The following is a 21,465-nucleotide window of genomic DNA, read 5'->3' on the forward strand; positions in this document are numbered from 1 at the left end:
AGCTGAGACTGAACCCGGGGCGGTGGCCACAGGCTCATTCAGGGTTTCCTGGAAGATGAACTAAGAGAGGGATGAGCAGTGTGCTTGGCCCTGGTCCACCACACTCTCTGCTTTTAAGTATGTGCTTTGGTTGTTTTCTTTTCTGTTTTCACTATACAAGTGAAAGTGAAAATGCTCCTGAAATAAAATTTGGGAAATATATAAAAAGTTAAAGGAAAAGAAAAATCATCCATGGTACTGCCATCTGAATCCCATCAATGTAAACATTTGTTATATTTCCTTCAAGGCTTTATTTTTTGTTCCTTGTATAGGTGGTGTGTGTGTGTGTGTGACAGAGAGAGAGGGAGGAAGGGGGGGAGAGGGGGAGGGAGAGAGAGAGGGAGGGAGAAAGGGAGAGAGAAAGAGAGAGATAGAGAGAGATTGATTTTAACATAATTGGATCCAGTTCCCTAAAGCACTGTACTCAAGGCAACTGGATTAATGTGATTTTAAAGTACTAAAATGAGTCATTTTAGGATTACTGAGCAACTTCATGAGGTTTGGTGTAAACAAAGTTGATTTTCCTTTATCCTGTGTCATCAGGAATCATCTACTCTAATCTTCAGCTGCTCTTCCATGGTCCATGTTCAGAGGAAAGGATAGCAAGATACAAACAAAGAGATGTAAAGGTAAGAAACACAACTAAGGCACATGTTATTATGACTTCAAGACTTAAATTATTACACAAACCTGAGTCCCTTAATCACAAGAGGCCTATTTATGATTAAGGTTAAAGAGGTTAAAAATCACGTTTAATCATTTGAATTTTCTGCTAAGTCTCGCCATAAAATGGATTGGGATTCAATTTTTGTGGCATAAGTAACTTCATATTTACTTGGTGGCTTTTCTCAAAGATGAGCAGTGGATGAGATCTGACAGATCTGAGGATGGGATCTCAACAGTATATAAGAAGCATTGTAAGTTGCATTTTCCATTGAGCAAAGACTGGGAATCCAAATTCATTTTGCCCCAGTTCCAAAGAGACAAAAATGGACTCTCAGCTCATTATTTTCTCAATGAGTTTGAGAAAATGTCCTGGGGAGAAAGATTTCCAGTCAACTCCATAAGCTTTCATACCCCTAGGCTTTTGCTTATGCAGATCCTAAAACCAAGAAGATCCTACGCTAATTCGCCATCTTTCGAAATCAATATTTAAGGGCAGCCAGCTGAAATGTCACCACTCCAGGAAGCCCTTCTATATTTTCAAAATATTTGTTTGCATGATCCCTATTTAGCCTTTGTATTATCCTGCCATATGGAACAATGTATTTTGCTTGATAATATTTTAAAACGTTTCCGAGTAACATGTTTACAGTGGTTCAAAACTCAAGCAATATAGGCCAGCATTAAAAGGTCCAGAAATAATAAATGTTAGCAAGGGTGTGAAGGAAAGGGAACCCGCTCACACTGTCAGTGGGAATGTAAATTGGTGCAGCCACTATGGAAAACAGTACGGAGGTTCCTCAAAAAACTAAAAATAGACTTGCCATACGATCCAGCAATCCCACTCCTGGGCATATATCCAGGCAAAACTATAATTCAAAAAGACACAGGCACCCCTATGTTCATAGCAGCACTGTTTACAACAGCCAAGACATGGAAAAAACCTAAATGTCCATTGACAGATGAATGAATAAAGAAGATGTGAGAGAGATATATATATATCTCCACACCCATGCATACACACACAATGGAATATTACTCAGCCATAAAAATGAATGAAATAATGCCGTTTGCAGCAACATGGATGGACCTAGAGATTATCATGCTAAGTGAAGTAAGTCAGATTGAGAAACACAAATACCATATGATATCACTGACGTGTGGAATCTAAAATATGACACAAATGAACATATCTATGAAAAAGAAAGAGACTCACAGACATAGAGAACACACTTGTGGTTACCAAGGGCAGGGGTGGAGGAAGGAAGCATTGGGAGTTTGGGATTAGCAGATGCAAACTAGTATATATAGGATGGATAAACAGCAAGGTTGTACTGTATAGCACAGGGAACTATATTCAATATCCTGTGATAAACTATCGTGAAAAAGAAGATGAAAAAGATTGTATATATGTATAACTGAGTCATTTTGCTGTACAGCAGAAATAAACACAACTTTGTAATTCAACTATACTTCAATAAAATGTTTTAAAAATAAAAATAAAATAAAAACCAAAATGTACCCCTCCCCAAAAGAAACAAACAAATCAAGCAATATAAATCGTATCCAGCAGTCTTTTCCCTGCCCCTGCTCCCACATCTTACAAACACTTCTGTAAGTTTCTCATGCTTTTTCCACAGTTTCTTCATGCAGACATAAACACAAACCTATTATTTCCCCATCCCTGTTTTCTTACACAAAAGGTAGCTTGATATACATATGATTCTTGATATACATACTATTCTGTACTTTGCTCTTTTCATTGTAACTTATCAGTGCGTCTTGGAAATCATTCCATATCAGTTCAGAGAGAAATTCCTCATCCCGTTTTAAAAGCCTTTTAAAATTTTAAAAAATCTATTACATGTTGTCTCCTAATATATTTCACCAGTTCCACAAATGATGGTCATTTGGGTTGTTTCCAATCTTTTGCTACACCAAGGATGCTTTGTAGACATATGTTAATTTGCATTGGGTATGTACATCTTTGTATAAATTCCCAAAAGCAGAATGGCTGGGTCGGAGACTGGACAATTTTGTAATGTTCCTAGATAGTGCCAAGTTGCTCTCCATAGGGTTTCTAACTGTTTATACTCTCATCAAAAATATAGAAGAAACCTGTTTCCCCACAGCTGTGCCAACAGAGAGAGAAGGTTTAGGAAAGAATGGTTTGGTATGAAAAGCAACAAGAGGACAATTAGATGAAGACCGCAAAGGCACAGAAAATGTCAGACCCGACATCTCCCCTGAGGTTCAACCAGTCTCTCTCAGAGATACCTAGAGATCTCTCCCAGAGATCTCTGTTAGCTCCAACTGAACACGTCTAACTTGGAATTCACTGACACTGGAGCCTCCTCTCCACTACCAGTGGAATCACCATTTTCTGCAGCCTCATTTTCTACCAATGGAATCACCATTTTCTCACATTTAAAATCTTGTAGGAAAGAGTGTGGGTGAGTAGACTTTCACTTTTTATTTTACAAACTCTGAATTCACATGGTTTATTTTATAATATGAAGTGTATATTTCTTTTGTAATTTAAAACCAATGATCATATACTGCAAAAAAAATTGGGAGTCTGGTTATTTTTCTTTTGGTTTTTATTTATCTATTCAACCACTTTTTATTCTGTTAGCTGCTTTCCCCTCCCCCCCTTTTTTTCTGCCGGGTGCTTACAGTTTAAATAACTTAGCTTTATAAGGAAATTAACCAAGAAAAAACCATTACTTTATAAATTATTCCTAAGCATCCCCTTCCCTGGCACCACTCTCATACCCACTCCCAGTTTTTAAACTGGAAAGTAATTAAGAAAGTAACTCCTAATGAAATGTTTAAGTAATAGTTATTAGAGCTGGCATGCTATTTTAGGGCAAATTTATATAGCTAGAATTTATGATAGCTGCATGGTATTTTTATGTGCTATAATATACTTTTCAATCCACTGAGGTCCTTTCTATAACAAAAGCGCACATTTATATCCATTTTATACCATTTGGAGCAAAACTGTGCTAAAATTACACAGGCTTTATAATGGTCATAGCTGCTTTTAGAATCACATTCTCGGTCAAATATGTAATTCATTTGTTACCAATACCTTACTGAAGCATCCTTTTATGGGAAGCTATCATCAACTTTAACACATTTGGCTTTATTCTGGGATTTCCAGGAATTTAATAGAGTAAAAGGGAAAGGCCATCTCCTGGTGCCCTGGACCTCTGTCCATTCACTTCTGCACAAATAAGGACACTGTACATTAATGTACCTGACCCATCTCTCCTATATGGCACCAGGCAATAAGCCAGGTAACAAAGGAATATTTTGATGGATCTCATGTGGTTGCTTCCTTCAGGCTCAGCTCCCAGTTCAGTTCCTTCCGTGCCAACATCTTTCTCAGTCTCACAGCATTTATTCAACTGTGTTCCTACTAAGTTGCATTTAGCCTTGCTGCTTTATCAAAATTAGTGAAATACGGGGAAAATATCAATGCAAACACCAGTCAACAGAAGAATAGTTCTCATCAACTTAGAACAATTGAGACACAGAAGGAAATAATTAGCTGGTAAATCTTTAGCCTCAATAATGACGACTCATACTGAGAACTCTCTACAGGCCTTAGTCACCATTCTCATCACTTCACATGACTTAGTTGAAATAAATGGTGGAGGTGTCATTACTTCTGTTTTTACCGATAAAGAAAACTATTCCCGATCCATAGGGAGGTAAACAGCCTGACCGATATTGGAAAGCTGCCTTTAGACTTTAACTGGTCAACTCTGCTCAGCTGGATGGAGAGCTGAAATTTAAAGAACATCTACCAAATTTTGGAATTGCAGCTTAAGAGTATATCTAAGAGACAAGGCACAATTAGGAATTTTAGACTGTGTTTTAGCTCTCTGGAAACAGAACTCTCTCCTTAAAAAACACAAATCTGTTTTTGAATTTGATACACCTAACGTGGTGTGTATTTGGGGGAGTATGTTGTGTATTGAAGTAGGAAGCCCTTGTGTTGTTGTGTATGGTTTTTCTTTTTTGTTTTGCTTTTGGCCATGCCATGCGACTTGCAGGATCTTAGTTCCCCGCCCAGGGATCGAACCTGTGCCCCCCGAGGTGGAAGCACAGAGTCCTAACCACTGGACCAGCAGGGAATTCCCATTGTTGTGTATGTTTTTGATGTACATGGAAAGATGTGAATCCCAGGGGGACAGGTGACTTGTCTTACAGTTCTCCAGCGCCTACAACAATGCTCAGCAAATGTTTGCTGTGGTGGTGGTGAGTGAAAAGAATAGTGGTTTGGAAACCATGCTGCAACATGCAGACACCCACACCAAGAAGCACTCTATTCAAAGTAAACCCCCCTGTTGATAATGGGGGAGGCTATGCATGGTGGGGGCAGGTGTATGGGAAGTCTGTACTTTCCCCTCAATTTTGCTGTGACCCTAAAACCACTCTAAAAGATAAAGTCTATTAAGAAAAACAAATCCCCCCAAGTTGTAACAGTATCTTGAAAAATGTCATCTTAAACACACACTCATCTATGTGTATATACAAATAGTTATAAGCATGCATAAACACACATTTCTTTTTTTTTTTTTTGCTGTACGCGGGCCTCTCACTATTGTGGCCTCTCCCGTTGTGGAGCACAGGCTCCGGACGCGAGGCTCGGCGGCCATGGCTCACGGGCCCACCTGCTCCGCGGCATGTGGGATCTTCCCAGACTGGGGCACGAACCCGCGTCCCCTGCATCGGCAGGCAGACCCTCAACCACTGCGCCACCAGGGAAGCCCATAAACACACATTTCTAAGTGCACGATAATAAATGCAAAACATATGTCACATCTTAAGTATATAAATACATTTATAGGTGTATGACAAAGTTCAAATGACAATGATTGTTGCAAAACCTATGCAATTTTTTCTGTTGAAGAGGTGAATGAAACTTCCCTCCTGGCCTCACCAAGACAACTGTGTATAAATTAAAGTAGCAGACAGTCGCCATTGGCAAATGGCTGCGTACCCCTAAGTTGGAGTATCCCCTCCTCAGAGACTGTCCCCATTTACCATCTTCTGTTAATAGTGCAGTAGCTCTAGAACACTACCCTTGTGACAACATTTGCTTGGAATGTGACTATACAGATACCTTGTTCAAGCAGAGCCTTACATAGGCTTTCCACTGACCTATGACCTGGTGGCATAGTTTGAAAGGTTGAGCTGGTTGAGTCAGACTCTCTCTCTCTTCGTTTCCCTCCCTTTCTTTCTCTGGGACTTGAATCCAGAGACTAAGGGGGAAGTTTCCAGTAAGTTGTGGGCAGTACAGCTAAAAGATGGTTTGGGGGCCTGAGTCAGGATCACGACAAACTAAAGACAATTTGCAAGCTGAAATTATGGAAGGAGGAGCAACTATGAGTAAGTGAGAGAAGCTTGAAGAGACAGAGAAGAACATCCATCCTTGCAGAGAAGCCAGGAAGCCAGAAAAGGACAGAGAGCATATATAGCCCTATCTTCCTTTGTGTTGTTTTTTTCGCTGGGCTCTGGGGCATACATACCTTTAAAATATTTTTCTCACAAAACAACCCATGTGCGTTCTTTTTTCTTTTTTTTTTCTCCTTGTTACTAAAGGAGTCTAGACTGGAATAGCAGGAGAAAAAAAGTCTCTAACAATGGAGGATATAAAATCTAAAGAAAAAAATAGTATAACTGTACAAGTACAGCAGTCCAGGGCCATAAAGTATAGTGGCAAACGGTGGTTCCATTCAATAGTCCCCAAGGACCTCAGTTCAGTATAACCCTGTGCGATAATTGATATTTATAGTGATGACCTTGAGTCTTCAAGCACAGGCTGCTTCATGTTCAGCATATTTTCAAAAGGCAATGAAGCATGTAGAAAAATTTTCCTCCAAGTTAAAAAAAAAGTTTCAGTGCTTAAACAAGGGGAAGGCTTACACGGTTATGTGTTATTTTTTTAGTTTGTTAAATGTATATATTTATTCATACATGCCTTGCCTTGTTCCAGCAAAGATTAAAGATGACTTAAAAGAATACACAAAATCCAATAAGACAGCATAAGTTGACAGTAAGGGGGAAGAAGAAAGAAAACCAGGCTGTGGTCACATTATTGATCCAGGAGATTCAGTTATCAGCAAAGCTCCCTTCTGTAGATTGCCTCACTCCTTGATAGATCATGGGACACCATAACTAGTATTACTCATTATTTAATCATTTTTAAATCTGGAGAAACGTCAGGGCTTATCTTCTGAATGTAAAAATCAAATTGACACTGGAAGAAAGAAAGAAAAGAAAAGATTGGTTGGGGCTTCCTGGGTGGCGCAGTGGTTGAGAATCTGCCTGCTAATGCAGGGGACACAGGTTCGAGCCCTGGTCTGGGAGGATTCCACATGCCGCGGAGCAACTAGGCCCGTGAGCCACAACTACTGAGCCTGCGTGTCTGGAGCGTGTGCTCCGCAACAAGAGAGGCCGCGATAGTGAGAGGCCCGCGCACCGCGATGAAGAGTGGCCCCCGCTTGCCACAACTAGAGAAAGCCCTCGCACAGAAACGAAGACCCAACACAGCAAAAATAAATAAATAAATTTTAAAAGAAAAGAAAAAAAAAAAGATTGGCTTGTATCAGAGAAAATATAATCATAAGTTTATATAAACGTGCACTTAGTAAGCTGTCAATCTAAACATATGTTTAAGTGATTCCTATTCTTTTATTTTGGTAAAATAATTGTTATAGCAAAAAAGTTATATTAATCAGAAGTAGCATCAGGGACTTCCCTGGTGGCGCAGTGGTTAAGAATCCGCCTGCCAATGCAGGGGACACGGGTTCGAGCCCTGGTCTGGGAAGATCCCACATGCCGTGGAGCAACTGGGCCCGTGCGCCACAGCTACTAAGCCTGTGCTCTAGACCCTGCGAGCTACAACTACTGAGTCCACATTCCACAGCGAAGGAAGCCCGCGTGCCTAGAGCCCACGTTCCGCAACGTGAAGCTGCCGTAACTAGAGAAAGCCCGTGTGCAGCAACGAAGACCCAACGCAGCCAAAAAGAAAAAGATAAATAAAAAATTAATTTATATTAAAAAAGTAGCATCATATCACATTATCCCACTGTTGAAATTCTCTGCAATATCCTTTTCACAAATCAATATTAACATATTAGAAGAACAAAGAATGTTTGAAGTTGACTTAAACTCTCTATACAAATTCATAATTTATCATCATAGTAATTCTTAAAAAGGCAAGAATTTTTTTAGAAAACAAACTCATAGTTACCAGAGGGGAAAGGAAGGGAGGGATGAATTAGGAGTTTGGGATGAACAGATACACACTACTATACATAAAATAGATAAACCACAAGGACATACTGTATAGCACAGGGAATTATATTCAGTATCTTATCATACCTATAATGGAAAAGGATCTGAAAAAGAATATATATATATAACTGAATCACTTTGCCGTACACCAGAAACTAACACAACATTGTAAATCAACTATACACCAATTTTTTATAAAATTAAATAAATAGCAAGAATTTTTCCAGGATCCTGGTTTGGACAGGCTCCTAAGGTGTGCTCCCATTCATACTGGGCCTGCATAAGGGGAAATTTTTTCTAATGGGCATTCCTACTACAGAGTCACTGCTTAGAGGGTAAAAGCTTGGGCTTCAGAGTCAGACAAATATATAGATTTGATGCATGGTAGCTGAGTGTTATCTTGGGCAAGTTACTTCAAACTCTCTCAACTTAGTTTCTTAACTGCAAACAAAGTTAATAGGGTTGTATGGAAGATGGAATAAGATATTGCACAGTAAGCACTTAGCTCAGTATCTGTTACCTACTGAACCTAATAAATGATGCCTGTTATGGTAGAAACAGCGATTACCCAGGACATCTCACATTGATGTGACGCCAGCCTCTCTTTCATTAGTGTCTCGTTAAAGATTTCTGCCCTCATTTTTCCATTAACAAATTTTTCTTTAATTGTACTGTGGTGAACGCATTCTGATGTTCTTTCATGGTACTGACGTGGAAACTCGTTTCATTGCCCTATATTATCTTCTTACTAATTATTTTCCAAAATACATGAGCAGTGATTTTTTTTTCACTGATGGATTCATATGGGGATTTGAGCTTTGTATTCATCTTGAGTTTTTCTTTCATTCCTTTTCATTCCGCCCCAGATAAAATGCAGTTAATCATGCCAACTTCTGTATAAAGTCTCATCTGACTAGCTCCATCATGTGTCTAGAATGAGTTTTACAATTTTGAAAGTTGCTTTCCCTTCATTGCTACTCTGATCTTGAGATCATAAGAATAAATATCTGGTAAGATATTGAGTCCTCTGGAAAATAGGTGAAGTCAAGAAAATTGGAAAAACTTTCATTTTAAAAAGTGAGGATTTTTTTAGGGGGTGCAACTTGGCCAAAAATCTATGGTGACCATGGTTTATCATTCAAACTAGGCCTGTTGGGAATGCAAGAGGGGTGCACTTTATCATTTCATTGAGATAAAGGCATAAACTGGGCTCCCCCTGACCAGACCAGGAGGTATGGTCACCCCAGCGAAAACTGACAAGGTACCTTCCTAAGATGGGGATGGAGCAGGGGAGGGCTTGAAGGGATTCTTCATGAAATTATAGGCTCTTCCACGTCATCACACACTGTATTCTATGCTCAAACTGTGAATTAGCGGGTTTTGCTTTGAGAATCCAAGAACTTCTGTGCTTTTAGTATCAGACTCAGTTCTAATCCCTATGACTCAAGAAAAACACAATAATAGAGACAAAGATCCAGAGACGCATAACTAATATGATCAAGAGCTGTGGGTCCGGGCTTCCCTGGTGGCGCAGTGGTTGAGGGTTCGTCTGCCAATGCAGGGGACACGGGTTTGTGCCCCGGTCCGGGAAGATCCCACATGCCGCAGAGCGGCTGGGCCCGTGAGCCATGGCCGCTGAGCCTGCGCGTCCGGAGCCTGTGCTCCGCAACGGGAGAGGCCACAACAGTGAGAGGCCCGCATACTGCAAAAAAGAAAAAAAAAAAAAAAAAGAGCTGTGGGTCCTAATGTTCTGGCAGTTACCGAATCTTTGAGGATTTGATGAAAGCTATTAACTCTCCCTGAAGAAAAGGGCACACACAAACAGCCTCCAGGAGTTGGCATGCAACTCAGAGGGCCAAGGACCATCTGATCTCACCCAGGGATCTAGGTCTGAATCCCTAATCAGAAGGGAAAGGAAAAAGGAACCAAAATTTGTTGACCATCTTTGCACACATTTCATTTCAGACTTACATCAACCTATTTTATAGATAAGGGCACTGAAACTCAGAGAAATTAAGATCTTACAGCCAGTTAAGTGGAAAAGCCAGGCTACAAATTCAGGTTTATGTGCATGAAATCTCATATTTTAAGTACTGCCTAGACGTAGGCATTAATCTATATATTTATAGTTAATCTGGAAAGGAATATTACAAAATCATGAAAAATGAACACAAGCAGACATCTTCATCAAAGTCCCACCTACTAGAGCTGGGAATACTTCTGGAAACTGGAAAGAGATTATTAGGGCAAATAAAAGTAAGCACTTAAAAAAAAATCTCAAATGCTAATACAACTGACAGAGAGTGTCAAGGTAGTTTTAGATAAATCCAAGACTGATAGGTTGGTGATGGATTATTAAGAGATTTTCAGTGTTGCATATCCTTAGGTTAACCTTGGGGAAAACAGCTACATCTTTGCTTGTATCCCTCAAAGCCCATCTCAGTCTGATTACTAATCAGGGTTGCATGGACAGGATGGTGGTTGAAGCAACGTGTCAATTCCAACCTAAGCAGTGTTTTTCGTGTAACTGGTAAGCTCAGATTTCCCTTTTGGTAACATCTGTTCATTAGTTGTTTTTCTTTCACTGTGACCCTAGTTCCTCCACCAGGGCTTGAACCTGGTGCAGGCAGTGAAAGCACTAAGTCCTAACTATTGGACCGCCAGGGAATTCCCTGTTCCACTAGTTCTTAAAATGCCTATTGAATTTTGAAGCTGACATACCTCTGAGACATGGAATCAGACTCACCTGAGAATAATGTATCACAGCTGAATGTATTTAGCCAATGATCACGCCTGTGTGGACCTAGTTCATAATGAGTGTTCAACAGATGTCTTATGGTTTCCTGTCCAGTCTGTGCTACAGAACGCTACCAGATGACTTACCTAACCTATAGCTCCAAATATGGCAGTTCCCTGCACAAAACTACTGTTACTTTTTATTGTATGTGTATCTTTCCTGTAATTATTTATTGTTTTAAAATCTATCTTTTGTTTCCCTCCTTCTAAAATCGTAAGCTTGGTGAAGGCAGAGACCACAGTATTCACAGTGGCCATGATGACCTATGGTAGGCAATCAATTACATTTATTTGCCTAACTGGGTGGATGATTACTACGAGAATTTGGTCAACATGTTTTTTCTAAAAAAAAGTTGGTCAACATGATTTTCTTTCAGTTTTTAAGTTGCAGATATAATTCACATACTGTAAGATTCACCCTTTTAAAATGTACAGTTCAGTGCTTTTTAGTATATTCACAAAGTTGTGCAACCATCACCACCATCTAATTCCAGGCTATTTTCACCAATAAGAAAACACACACCTATTAGCAACTACCCCCATCCTCCCCTCCCCCAGCCCTTGGCAATCAATAATTTACCAATTTCTGTCTCTATGGATGTCCCCATTCTCTATTTTCATATAAATGGAATCATAAAATATGGGATCTTTTTTTCTGGATTCTTTCACTTAATATTTTCAAGGTTCATGTTGTAGCATGTGTTAGTACTTCCTTCCTTTTTAAAGGCCGAATAATATTCCATTCTATGAATACACTACATTTTGTTTACCCATTCTAGACAAGAGCATTTTTTTTTTTGTTTTTTGCGGTACGCGGGCCTCTCACCGTCGTGGTCTCTCGCGTTGCGGAGCACAGGCCCCGGACGCGCAGGCTCAGCGGCCATGGCTCACGGGCCCAGCCGCTCCGCGGCACGTGGGATCTTCCCGGACCGGGGCACAGAACCCGTGTCCCCTGCATCGGCAGGCGGACTCTCAACCACTGCGCCACCAGGGAAGCCCTAGACAAGTGCATTTTTCACATCCATTCCAACTCCAGGATCCTTTATTCAAGTGAAGGGCTACCACCAAAGTCCATAAAGCAAATCACAGTAAATCATTATGCTTCATAGTTTTTCTGTGCCCTGAAGTTTTCAAGTCTTACCTACCACAGATCCAGAGAGGACCATCCTGTTATAACCAACCAAGTTTACTTCCTGAACTCTGAAAACAATAATATCAGACCCTCTACCTTTATTTCAGGATTCTGCTTCCCCGCCCCCACTCCAATCTTCTCCTCACAGCCCACCTGATTTCTTGATTGTAATGCTAATTGCTCTCGACAGATTTGTGTTGACTGAGATTGGATGGCGCATTCTTCCCATGCTTCTCTCCCCCGTCCTTGGCCTCGCTGCACGTGCAACTTCTTCACCATCAAAATTCCCCCTTCCCGCCTCCCCCTCAAAAAGCCTTCCTTTGTTTCCCAAGGAAATTCAGGTAAAAGGGTGGGGGAAACGATATTTTTGACTTTCCTCACAATCCAGACGTTGGAAAGAAAAAGGATTTCCTTTGGGCTGCTGCCACGACTCTGATCTTTTATGCTGATAAAATATTTCCTTCTTTAAAAAAAAAAGTTATGGGAAAAATCATACCACTTCAGCTACACTTACTCTAACTTTCGCGTTTAAAAGAAAAAAGATTTAGAAGTTTACCTCTCTTTCACAGAGTGGTTTTCTTCTTACCAGTTCAAGTCATGCCACCGGGAGCTAGCTGGGTCAGCAGCGCTCTTTGGAGGCTGGCGTGGAGGAGGACTACAGGATCCAGAGGGCTTTGGAAACTCCAGCAGCTCCAAGCTTGTTGGCTACTACGGTTTCCCTGAGGAGTGACGCTATGAAAACAAACCCTGATTGGTCAGGCCTGAGCTGAATTCTCCATTTATGGACAGATTGCCCTGCCCGAGCCGAGGCTCAGCCAGAGGAGAACGGAGAAGGTGGCCGAAGGAAGAGGAGCGAGGCAGGGCAGCTAGTCGGACGCGCGGAGAGCATTGCTCTCACCTAGGCGGGCGGCGAGCGCCCGGTCCGGGTGGACCCCTGCCCTCCGCAATATGCGCCCCGCCTGCTAAGCCGCCTCCTGCTCGCCCTCACCTACCGCCGCCGATCCCGCCTGGATGGAGTCCCCCCAGGGTTCCCATTGGTTCCTGTGAGTGCTTGGGTGTCGAGAGCCTGCTTTTGGCGAAGGGAACCAACTTTTGAAGTTCGCCCAGGAGACTGCGTTCCAGCCCCAGCTCCCCGGCAGCCGGACCCGGCAGAGGCGCGACCGCGGCGCGAGTCACCATGGTGAGTTGGCCGCGCGGCGTCCCGGGACGCCTGACCCAGGGATGGGGCGGGAAGCCCGGGCGCGGGGCACCCACCTTGGGCGCGCTGCCGAGGCCAGGGGTGGAGAAGCTGGACGCGGGAGTCGGCACGTCGCGAGCCCTTATTTCCTGCAGCTTTCGCTCAACCGGGGCTGGGGGAGACGGAGTGAGGGGCCAAGGAAAACTTTCTTTCAAGTCACTTTCGGCGTCGCCAAACTTTTCGTGGCCGGGGTGGCTATGGCTGCCAGCTGTCGGAAGCCGGAGTGCGGGGAGATCCGCGTTCAGGGGCACGGCCCGCCGGGGGGTATCAATTCCCTCCCGCTGGGAAGGTGGGAGCGGCCGCCTGCGCCCCTCAGTGCGCGCGCTCCCCGCCCGCTGCACCGGCGCCGCGGACCACTGCTCCTCCCCCGGCCGCCCGGCAGCGCCGCAGCTGTCCCGCTGGCATCCGCGCGCCGGCGGGGGCGGCGCGGCCGCACAAAGGCAGTGGGGCGCCAGGTAGGGCGAGCACCTGGCGGTGGACTGGCGGCTGCGGGCGAGGGTGTCGCGGGGCTGCCGGGAGCCGGGGCTGCCGGGAGCCAGGCCGGCCTGGGCTCCGCTGGGCGCCGGCCCGGAGGGTCTTTGCACCAAAAAGGCCGAGTAAACACCACCCTCCTCCACTTCCCCCAAGTGCGAGGTGGCTGGCACTTTTCGGGTGTACAGCGAACGGTACGCATGGGAGGAAGTCGAGTTTTTTGTTCTTTTTCCTTTGGCACTTTGGGTATTGATGGAAGTGTCTGGCTCTCTCTCTGACTCGTTTCTGACTTTTCCTCCACCCCGACCTCCCGGCCTCGGCTACCCCGCCCCCAATAACCTTAGCCGCATCCCTTGGGCTTTGGGGTGGTGTACTTTTCTTTCCTAAGCACAAAAGCAAGGGCTCTATTTTGAAGAGATTGGCAGTCCATCAGAGGGGGGAAAAATTTCTACTACAAGGCTTCATAGTTTCCACACTTGCTTCTTTTCAAATAATCCGGCTTAGGCGGATGAACTGGTCCTCTTCTGATTGGTTTTTGTTGTTTTTTAGTGACTGTGAAAGGGGTGCTAAGTCACAGTGATAACCGGTACAGCACTAATTTAAAAATCTCTATCCTGCAGGAGTCTGAGGGAAATTAGGAAAGGCCCATAGGAACCTACACACAAAACTCAAAAGCAGCCCTTGATCCAGTGCTGTGTTTATTCAAAAGAATGATTAAAAACAAACAAACCAAAATCTTTAAAAGGGCATCCTTGACCAAAGCTTTTTCTTTTCACCTAGTCCAAAGTTATGTCACCCTTGTGTCTACCGAAGAGGACACTTTATCTGTAAATAAAATTTCCCTTTCAGTTTTAGGGTTTAAGAAGTCAGTCCACCCCATATTATTTTTGGAACCCCTAAAGAGAACCATTTACTTACACTGTGTGTTTGGGTGGAGCTACCTAAATGGGTCCACTGCCTAACTGGCTACCTGAACTTAAGCAATGTGAATCTTAATACTTTATAATTGCTAGAATTATTTCCCATGGTTCAGTATTTCTAAAAAAAAAAATGTGTTGTATGTCAAGAGTTTAAAAAATCTTGCTGAATTTAAATAGTTGAGTGGTACCTTGAGAAAATTAACTTTCCCTTAGTTCACTCATTTTTCATGCTGGAGAGACTAAAAAGTAGTGTAGCATGACTTTTCTGGGGACCTCAGAAACTGGACGCTCAATTCGGTCCATTGATGTTGAAGTAGGTGGTTTGTGAAGTGGGTGCAGAAGAGGCATGTTCTAAGGAAGAGCTGTTTCCAGAGTGTGTAGGGTGTCTATTGAAGGACAGGGGTATGACTTACCTATCGATGTTCCCTGCCAACAGCACAGATGGCCGTATTGTGGGCCTCCAGGAGACTATCAGTGCATCAGATACAGTTGCTGAGGCCCCGATTCCCTGACAGAAAAGTTGAAACAGCTGGCTGTCCTGAAATAGGAGCTGCGCCATCACTCCATCTACTGGATCTAGAGTAATTTGGCAAAAATTAAATGAATCATTTCTTCACTGGCTTGAAAAATTAAGTCTGTGCATTAGATGTGTGAAGTTGCCTTAGAACAGAGCATCAGCAGCTTAAATAGTCAGAAATCTCAGTTATTATAGTATTTACTATTTATGTAAGATCCCCTTCCAGCCAAATGAGGCTTCATTTTGTGTTTCACATCTGTCTGCGTCTGCCCAGCTGCATCCCTCAGCTGCTTAGAACAGGAAGAGAAGGGGCAATGCCTCCAGTGGGTGTGGCTCAGGGTTAGCCTGGAGAATATAATTCATCAGGCCCTTGGCACCTGTACTGTGGATTTCTCTGTCTCTCGCTCTCTGTGAGATATCTTAGGAAATCTGGTAGCAGATTAGGAAGGCTCTCCACCTGTACTAAAGGCCCTACCAAGGCTCACTCATTTGTGATTCATAAGGAAGATTGCCATCTTCTGACTCATGAACAAAGTGTACAGCTTACAGTTTACCTTATATTTCCTCCTGAAAACTCACTTTGGGACATTTTTCTCCGTCTTTGGAGAACCAAGAATACTACCAGGCAATAGCAATGTCTTTCTTTTTTTTCTTAGACTTGAAGGACCAAAAAAGAAAAAGAAAGGAAAACACCAAAAAAATCTCTGCCTGTCTCTATAATTTAGTATACATTGGTCAGGAGGGTACAACAATCTCCTTTGACTTTAATCAATAATAATACACATCTAAGGTTTCCTTTGTAGAACGTGGCTTTATCATCAGCCACAAAGGAAGTTCTACTTCTGTGGCCGTGACCAGTTTGGACTGTCTAATGGACTGGAACCCATGTGTATAGCTCTGCTGTATACTTTGGAGCTAGAAACTATGATTCATAAGGCTTTTGTGACTGAGATATACTGACATATTTGAGTACATGTGACTTGACCATCACCTCAGAATATGTTCAAGAGGTGTCCCCGTCTCCTTACTTGCATATTACTTGTGAGTAAATTGCAGATAGTACACAGGAATAGGCTTACGAACTTAGAAATCTGATGCAGCTGACTACAAGGTAGGTAAGTTCCTTTGGGTGAAGGCATGGCACGTATTTAGAAAGTCTGGAATCCATTTCAAACATGTTTTCTGCGAAGGTAACCTAGTCCATTCCCGCTGATTAGTTTATCAGATTTCTAGTGAGTAGTCTCCTGGCCAAAACAACACAACACAGAACCAAAACAGAAAGGAATGGGATGAAGTCCAGAAAAGTTTTGATAGAGGTAGAGGGTTAGGGCTAGAGTGGAATCCAGGGCATTGTCTTGGGACCACTGTGGGTGGGCCTGCCTAGTAGGAAATGTTTGGCAGCCCAGGGCAAGGAGGGAAGCCCAGTGGGGCCACGGATGGAGGGGATGGAGAAGCAGAGGAAGCAGACAGTTGCAGAAGCTGGAAGCCACTTCCTCCTCAGTTTTGCTGGGGATTTCAGCTTTGTTAGTGGTTGCAAACTCAAATGTCTACAGAGGCCAGGATACAATTTTTGATGGGGTGAGACTGGCCTCTGGAGTGTAAATATAGAACATGTGCCCATCAAAAGAGCCATCATTACTTGACCTTAGGCTGTGATGACATTGACCACATTACCAAATTGTCTGCTTTTTCAGGAGAAGCTGAAAATCTAGATTTTTAGGCCAGAGCTGCCAATTTTTAAAAGGGTGCTGATCATTGCTGAGAGGCCAAACAGGTCAGCTGTTTGCAGCGACCCTGTTGTAAATCTCAAAGTGGTGTCCTGCGAACCACTGTGCTTCCTTGCATTCACTCGCCAGCAGGAAGTCTGAACTTTAGCCACATACCCAGTAAGGGCATTCGATTTTTACTGACACATGCACACCTTCCCACTGCGTTTCCCTTAAGAGAGGGAGTTGCCTGGTGTTTCCAGCCCATGGACTCTCTAAGCTATTAAACAGGGGCAGTATGCCTCCAGCTGCCACCGTTTGGAGCTAGCTCAACACCTGTGCAGGTAGTGCTGGGAGTGGTGAGCCTGTAGATTGAACTTCTCTTTTTCTTTTTTTTTAACATCTATATTGGAGTATAATTGTTTTACAATGGTGTGTTACTTTCTGCTTGAACTTCTCTTTTTCTTAACCCTTTAACTCCCTCCAGTGGGAAGGTACTCCCCCTCTCCCCCAACCTCCATATTGTATGGTGGACCTCTTTTATTACTCCTTTCCCTGTTGCATCTCATGAATTTGAGGTCTGTTTCAGGGGTTCTCCTTGGGGCTAGATAATGAGCATTTTTGTAAACATGACTTGGAATACAACCTTTTGCCCTTCAGTGTTAATGTTATGAGCTCATGTGAGACCTCTCTCCTATGAGGAGAGGACTGGGTCTCATTACTTGGTAAGAACTTGTGAAAGCTCTTTTCATCAGCTTCAAAAAAGCAGAAATATTTTGAAATCTCTATACACATGTTAAAGCTTCATTATGGATCATAGAGAAATTACGTACATTCGTAATTTTCCAAGTTTGAGTCATCTACTATTTTTTAAACAAAGATGCAGCAACTTGTGTTTTTATCAGTATGTGATTAAAATGGGTTTCTCCGTGGTGAGATTTTAATATTTTAATTTTTTTTTTTACCGTGCTGGGACTTAATATTTACAGAACAAATAAGGGGTTAAAGGTTAAATGCCAAAGGTATTAAAAATAAACAGCTTGGCCTTGTAAGCACATTCTGTAACAATGGTAAACAAATTGTGTTTTGAATTTCAACTGCAAAATTTATTTTGGCAGAGATGAAAGGTTTGGAGGCATATTAGTGAAGTCTTTTTTTTTTTTTTTTTTTTTACATATCTTTACTTCAGAGAAGTAAAACTATAAGAGTCGTCCCTAAAAATAGGGACAATGGCTTCGACACTGTATATGCAGGTGAAGTCAGCCCTCCTTTCTGAATTGCCACCATGGGAACACTGTCATTAATGTTGTTCAGGGCACTTACGAATGGTCATTTAAGAAAATTTTTTGACTTCGTTTATGACCTAAAATGCTAGTGTGCAGCTGATCACCCATCTTACTCACCAGACTTTGTATAAGGTCCCTCTCAGCTGTTTCCTGAAGTTACATTCTGCCTCAAAGGGGGAAGAAATTGGTCCTGAACATGGGCAGTATCGTGTAACCTAGGCCCTGGGGGCCAAAAAGGAGGTGGTTCTTCCAGGAATCAGTCCTCTAAGAACTGCTCTGAAGGAGGCCACCCTGTCTTAGGTGTTTTGAGTTCTGATGTGTTTGTTAAAAATTCATTCATGGGACTTTGAAATCATACACTGCATTGTAGAAAGTAAAACATACACTACATTGTAGAAAGCCCAGAAGAGAATTTAAGAGTCTATCCTAAATCCTTTGGCTTGACTTCATAGAAAGATCTAGAGGGGTTAAATGGCTTCGGAAGTCTCAGAGCTAGGTTTTGACTGATCTGGTGCCAGAATCCAGGTTTTCTGATCCCAGTTTAATAAGGCTTTTCCCACCAAACCACGGTGGTGGGTTAGAGTCTAGGCGCGACCCAGGTAGTTTTCTTTCTGGGGCCCTTCAGAAAAAGCCTGCTTGGAGATGGAAGGTTGTGAATTATTTTTGATGCATTACTGTATCAACTTTAAAAGATTATAAAAAATAAATTTAGGGGAATTCACCATAATACCATTACCCTAGTGCTAATTTTTTTCATGTCTTTGGGTTTCCTTCCAAACTATCGAAACGCACATCATTTTTATGTAGCTGTAATTATGGGGCTAATATACAATTTGTGTTCTGTATTTCCCCATGTATTTTGTAAACTCTTTTCCTTGGTAAACATATTTATCGTATTTTGGTGGTGGTATGATCATCCCATGTAACCTGATTACCCAACTTGAGTCCTAACTGTATGGAGAACTGTCCTCCATATGCACCAGTGACTGTTCCTTCCTGCCCCCGTTAGAACTGCCTTCAGCAGTGCTGGGCTGCTCAGCCTCCTGTCCTGCTGATACATGGGGCCCTCTCTTTGGTGTAAAGTCTGAAGCCAGGACCGGCTGGCTTGGCGTACACTTCACACTCCCCGGTCCTGACCTGAGGTGGGTACTGTTGGTGTTCTCCCAGGATCATGATACTGGAATCAAATGTGTGACAACAGTGGGTGCTCAGGCCTCTGACTGCAACTTGGCAACGATGAGTTCCCCTGTCAGAGGACCCAAGTGGTTGGAGACGAGGAGCTTTGAACCCCAAAGTGGAGAAGACACGGCAGTTGCCAAGGAGGTTAGCGTACATGCCTGATAGGTAGGAATTCTTACCAAATACAGTGGCAACCGCTAGAAAATCAAAGATGAATTAAGCCCTGCCTCTGCTTATGAGGTGCTCACAGACTAGGGAATAACAAAGGGCTTTCTTATAGGTGATTTCGTCTCATTCTTGTACAAATGATGGGTTTTGCTGCCATTTTATAGGTAAGAAAACCAAAGTGTAGTGAGGGCAAGAGAATTGTTCAGGACCATACAACTTGTATGTAATGAACCAGGTCTGCTAACTTTATGCTCTTTCAGAAGCAATTGTGTACATTATTTCTGAATTTGAAATTTCTGGGTCCAGATATCTGTATAACACTTCATTATTTTACATACTCCTGAGGGAAAACAAGGTTGATCTTTTTTTTTTTTTTTTTTTAATCTGGTTTAAAGTCTGGGCTTTTTAATTTCCTTGTTCGGGGATGTTTGCATGTCACAACATTTGGGGACTAGATGATATCACACTGGGATCAAGCATAAAAGTAAAAGAAAGTCATGCTAGAAAGCTCTCTGATCTCAGTTAGTTTAAAAAGTAGAAAATAAGGGAAACAAGGTAACTACAAGAAATGTAGCCCTCGAGTCCTTATATACATGACAGAAAACAAACAAAAATTAGGATAGCGTATCATTAGTCTCTTAGTAATTTAATTGGTGTGACCAGCTTTTGATGTTGACGGCAAGTTAGCACAATATTACTTTGTAACAGAACGATTTGGACAGTATCGTTGTCTGATTCTAAAAAGTTTTCAATAACAAAAAAATTACGGTTGTTTTAGTGTCCCAATTAGATACGGACCTTTGTTACAGGAAATTTTGGATTTAAATGTAGACGCATCTATTAAGCTACTTCATAGTATGAGAAAGATGGCGCCTTCAAGATTTGGGAATGCTCAAATGCAGAAATATGTCTGCAAAATGATGGTAGTTCTCCTTTCTCCCATCAGATTGTCAGAGATTCCTAATATTTGGGGGTGCCCCGAGGCCCTCTGAAGCTATTGACCTGTTTCCTGACAGTGTTTGTAATAACAAGGAAAACAAGAAAACCAAACAGAAAGACAGGAACAATCTAAATGTCCATTAGGAAAGAAATGCATAAATGTCTGTGACTTATTGATAATAGGGAATCAATATGGATAGATCTCACAAAGGTAGTATGTGGTGAAGAAGCAAGTTGTAGAAAGATATATGTAAAGTCATTTAAGAAAGTGTCAAAACACAAAACAAGGCTATCTGTATTGTTCGGGGATATATATACTCATATATGTATATATTTATGTATATGTTCTTTTAAAAAAATAAATTGATGGACTAGAAAGATACCAAATTCAAGCTGCTGAAGGGGGAAGGAGGAAAGGAGAGGACTGAAGTCAGTGGACTAACTGTAACATTATTAAGAATGTTTTATTTGCTTTATTAAAATCTAAAGCAAATATAGAAAATAGTATCATTAATTCTGGGCATTATGGGCATAAATATTTATATTATTCCCCCATAGTTTTAACATCTTTTTACAATTAAGAAGAAAAAAACCCCACATAAACACAATTCTTCATTTAATTTTAGGAGGTTCATAAACCTCCAAAGCCCACACAGTATCATTCGCAGAGTTGTAGCAAACCTTGTCTTGAGGTGAATATTAAGGAGTATGCAATTTTGGGTCTATGTCAGGTTTTTTTTTTTTTTTTTAAGATTTAATTTTATTTCTGGTTGCGTTGGGTCTTTGTTGCTGCTCGTGGGCTTTCTCTAGTTGTGGAGAGCCGGGGCTACTCTTCATTGCGGTGCGCGGGCTTCTCCTTGAGGTGGCTTCTCTTGTTGCGGAGCACGGGCTCTAGGCACGTGGGCTTCAGGAGTTGTGGTGTGTGGACTCAGTAGTTGTGGCTGGTGGGCTCTAGAGCACAGGCTCAGTAGTTGTGGTGCAAAGGCTTAGTTGCTCCGTGGTATGTGGGATCTTCCCAGTCCAGGGATCGAACCCGTGCCCCATGCATTGGCAGACGGATTCTTATCCACTGTGCCACAAGGGAAGTCCCTGTCAGGT

General features: G+C 42.3%; 2 protein-coding genes across 3 annotated transcripts in view; one reads left to right on the plus strand and one right to left on the minus strand.

Moving 5' to 3' along the window:
* Positions 1–12,637, minus strand: part of FAM81A (family with sequence similarity 81 member A) — a 125,018-nt gene extending 112,381 nt beyond the window's left edge. The window contains exon 1 of one of the 2 annotated variants that reach the window (XM_049706019.1): positions 12,501–12,637. The gene's annotated coding sequence lies outside the window, so the exon portion shown is untranslated. The remainder of the gene's footprint in view (positions 1–12,500) is intronic. The other variant, XM_049706021.1, reaches the window with a different exon arrangement.
* Positions 12,638–12,754: 117 nt separating this feature from the next.
* The window catches only part of MYO1E (myosin IE), a 204,905-nt gene continuing 196,194 nt past the window's right edge, over positions 12,755–21,465 (plus strand). Inside the window, exon 1 of the mRNA XM_004274688.2 lies at positions 12,755–13,124. Within this exon, the coding sequence (XP_004274736.1) occupies positions 13,122–13,124 (3 nt within the window). The 5' untranslated portion in view covers positions 12,755–13,121. The remainder of the gene's footprint in view (positions 13,125–21,465) is intronic.

Source organism: Orcinus orca, chromosome 2 (assembly GCF_937001465.1).
Source record: "Orcinus orca chromosome 2, mOrcOrc1.1, whole genome shotgun sequence".
Lineage (NCBI taxonomy): Eukaryota > Metazoa > Chordata > Mammalia > Artiodactyla > Delphinidae > Orcinus > Orcinus orca.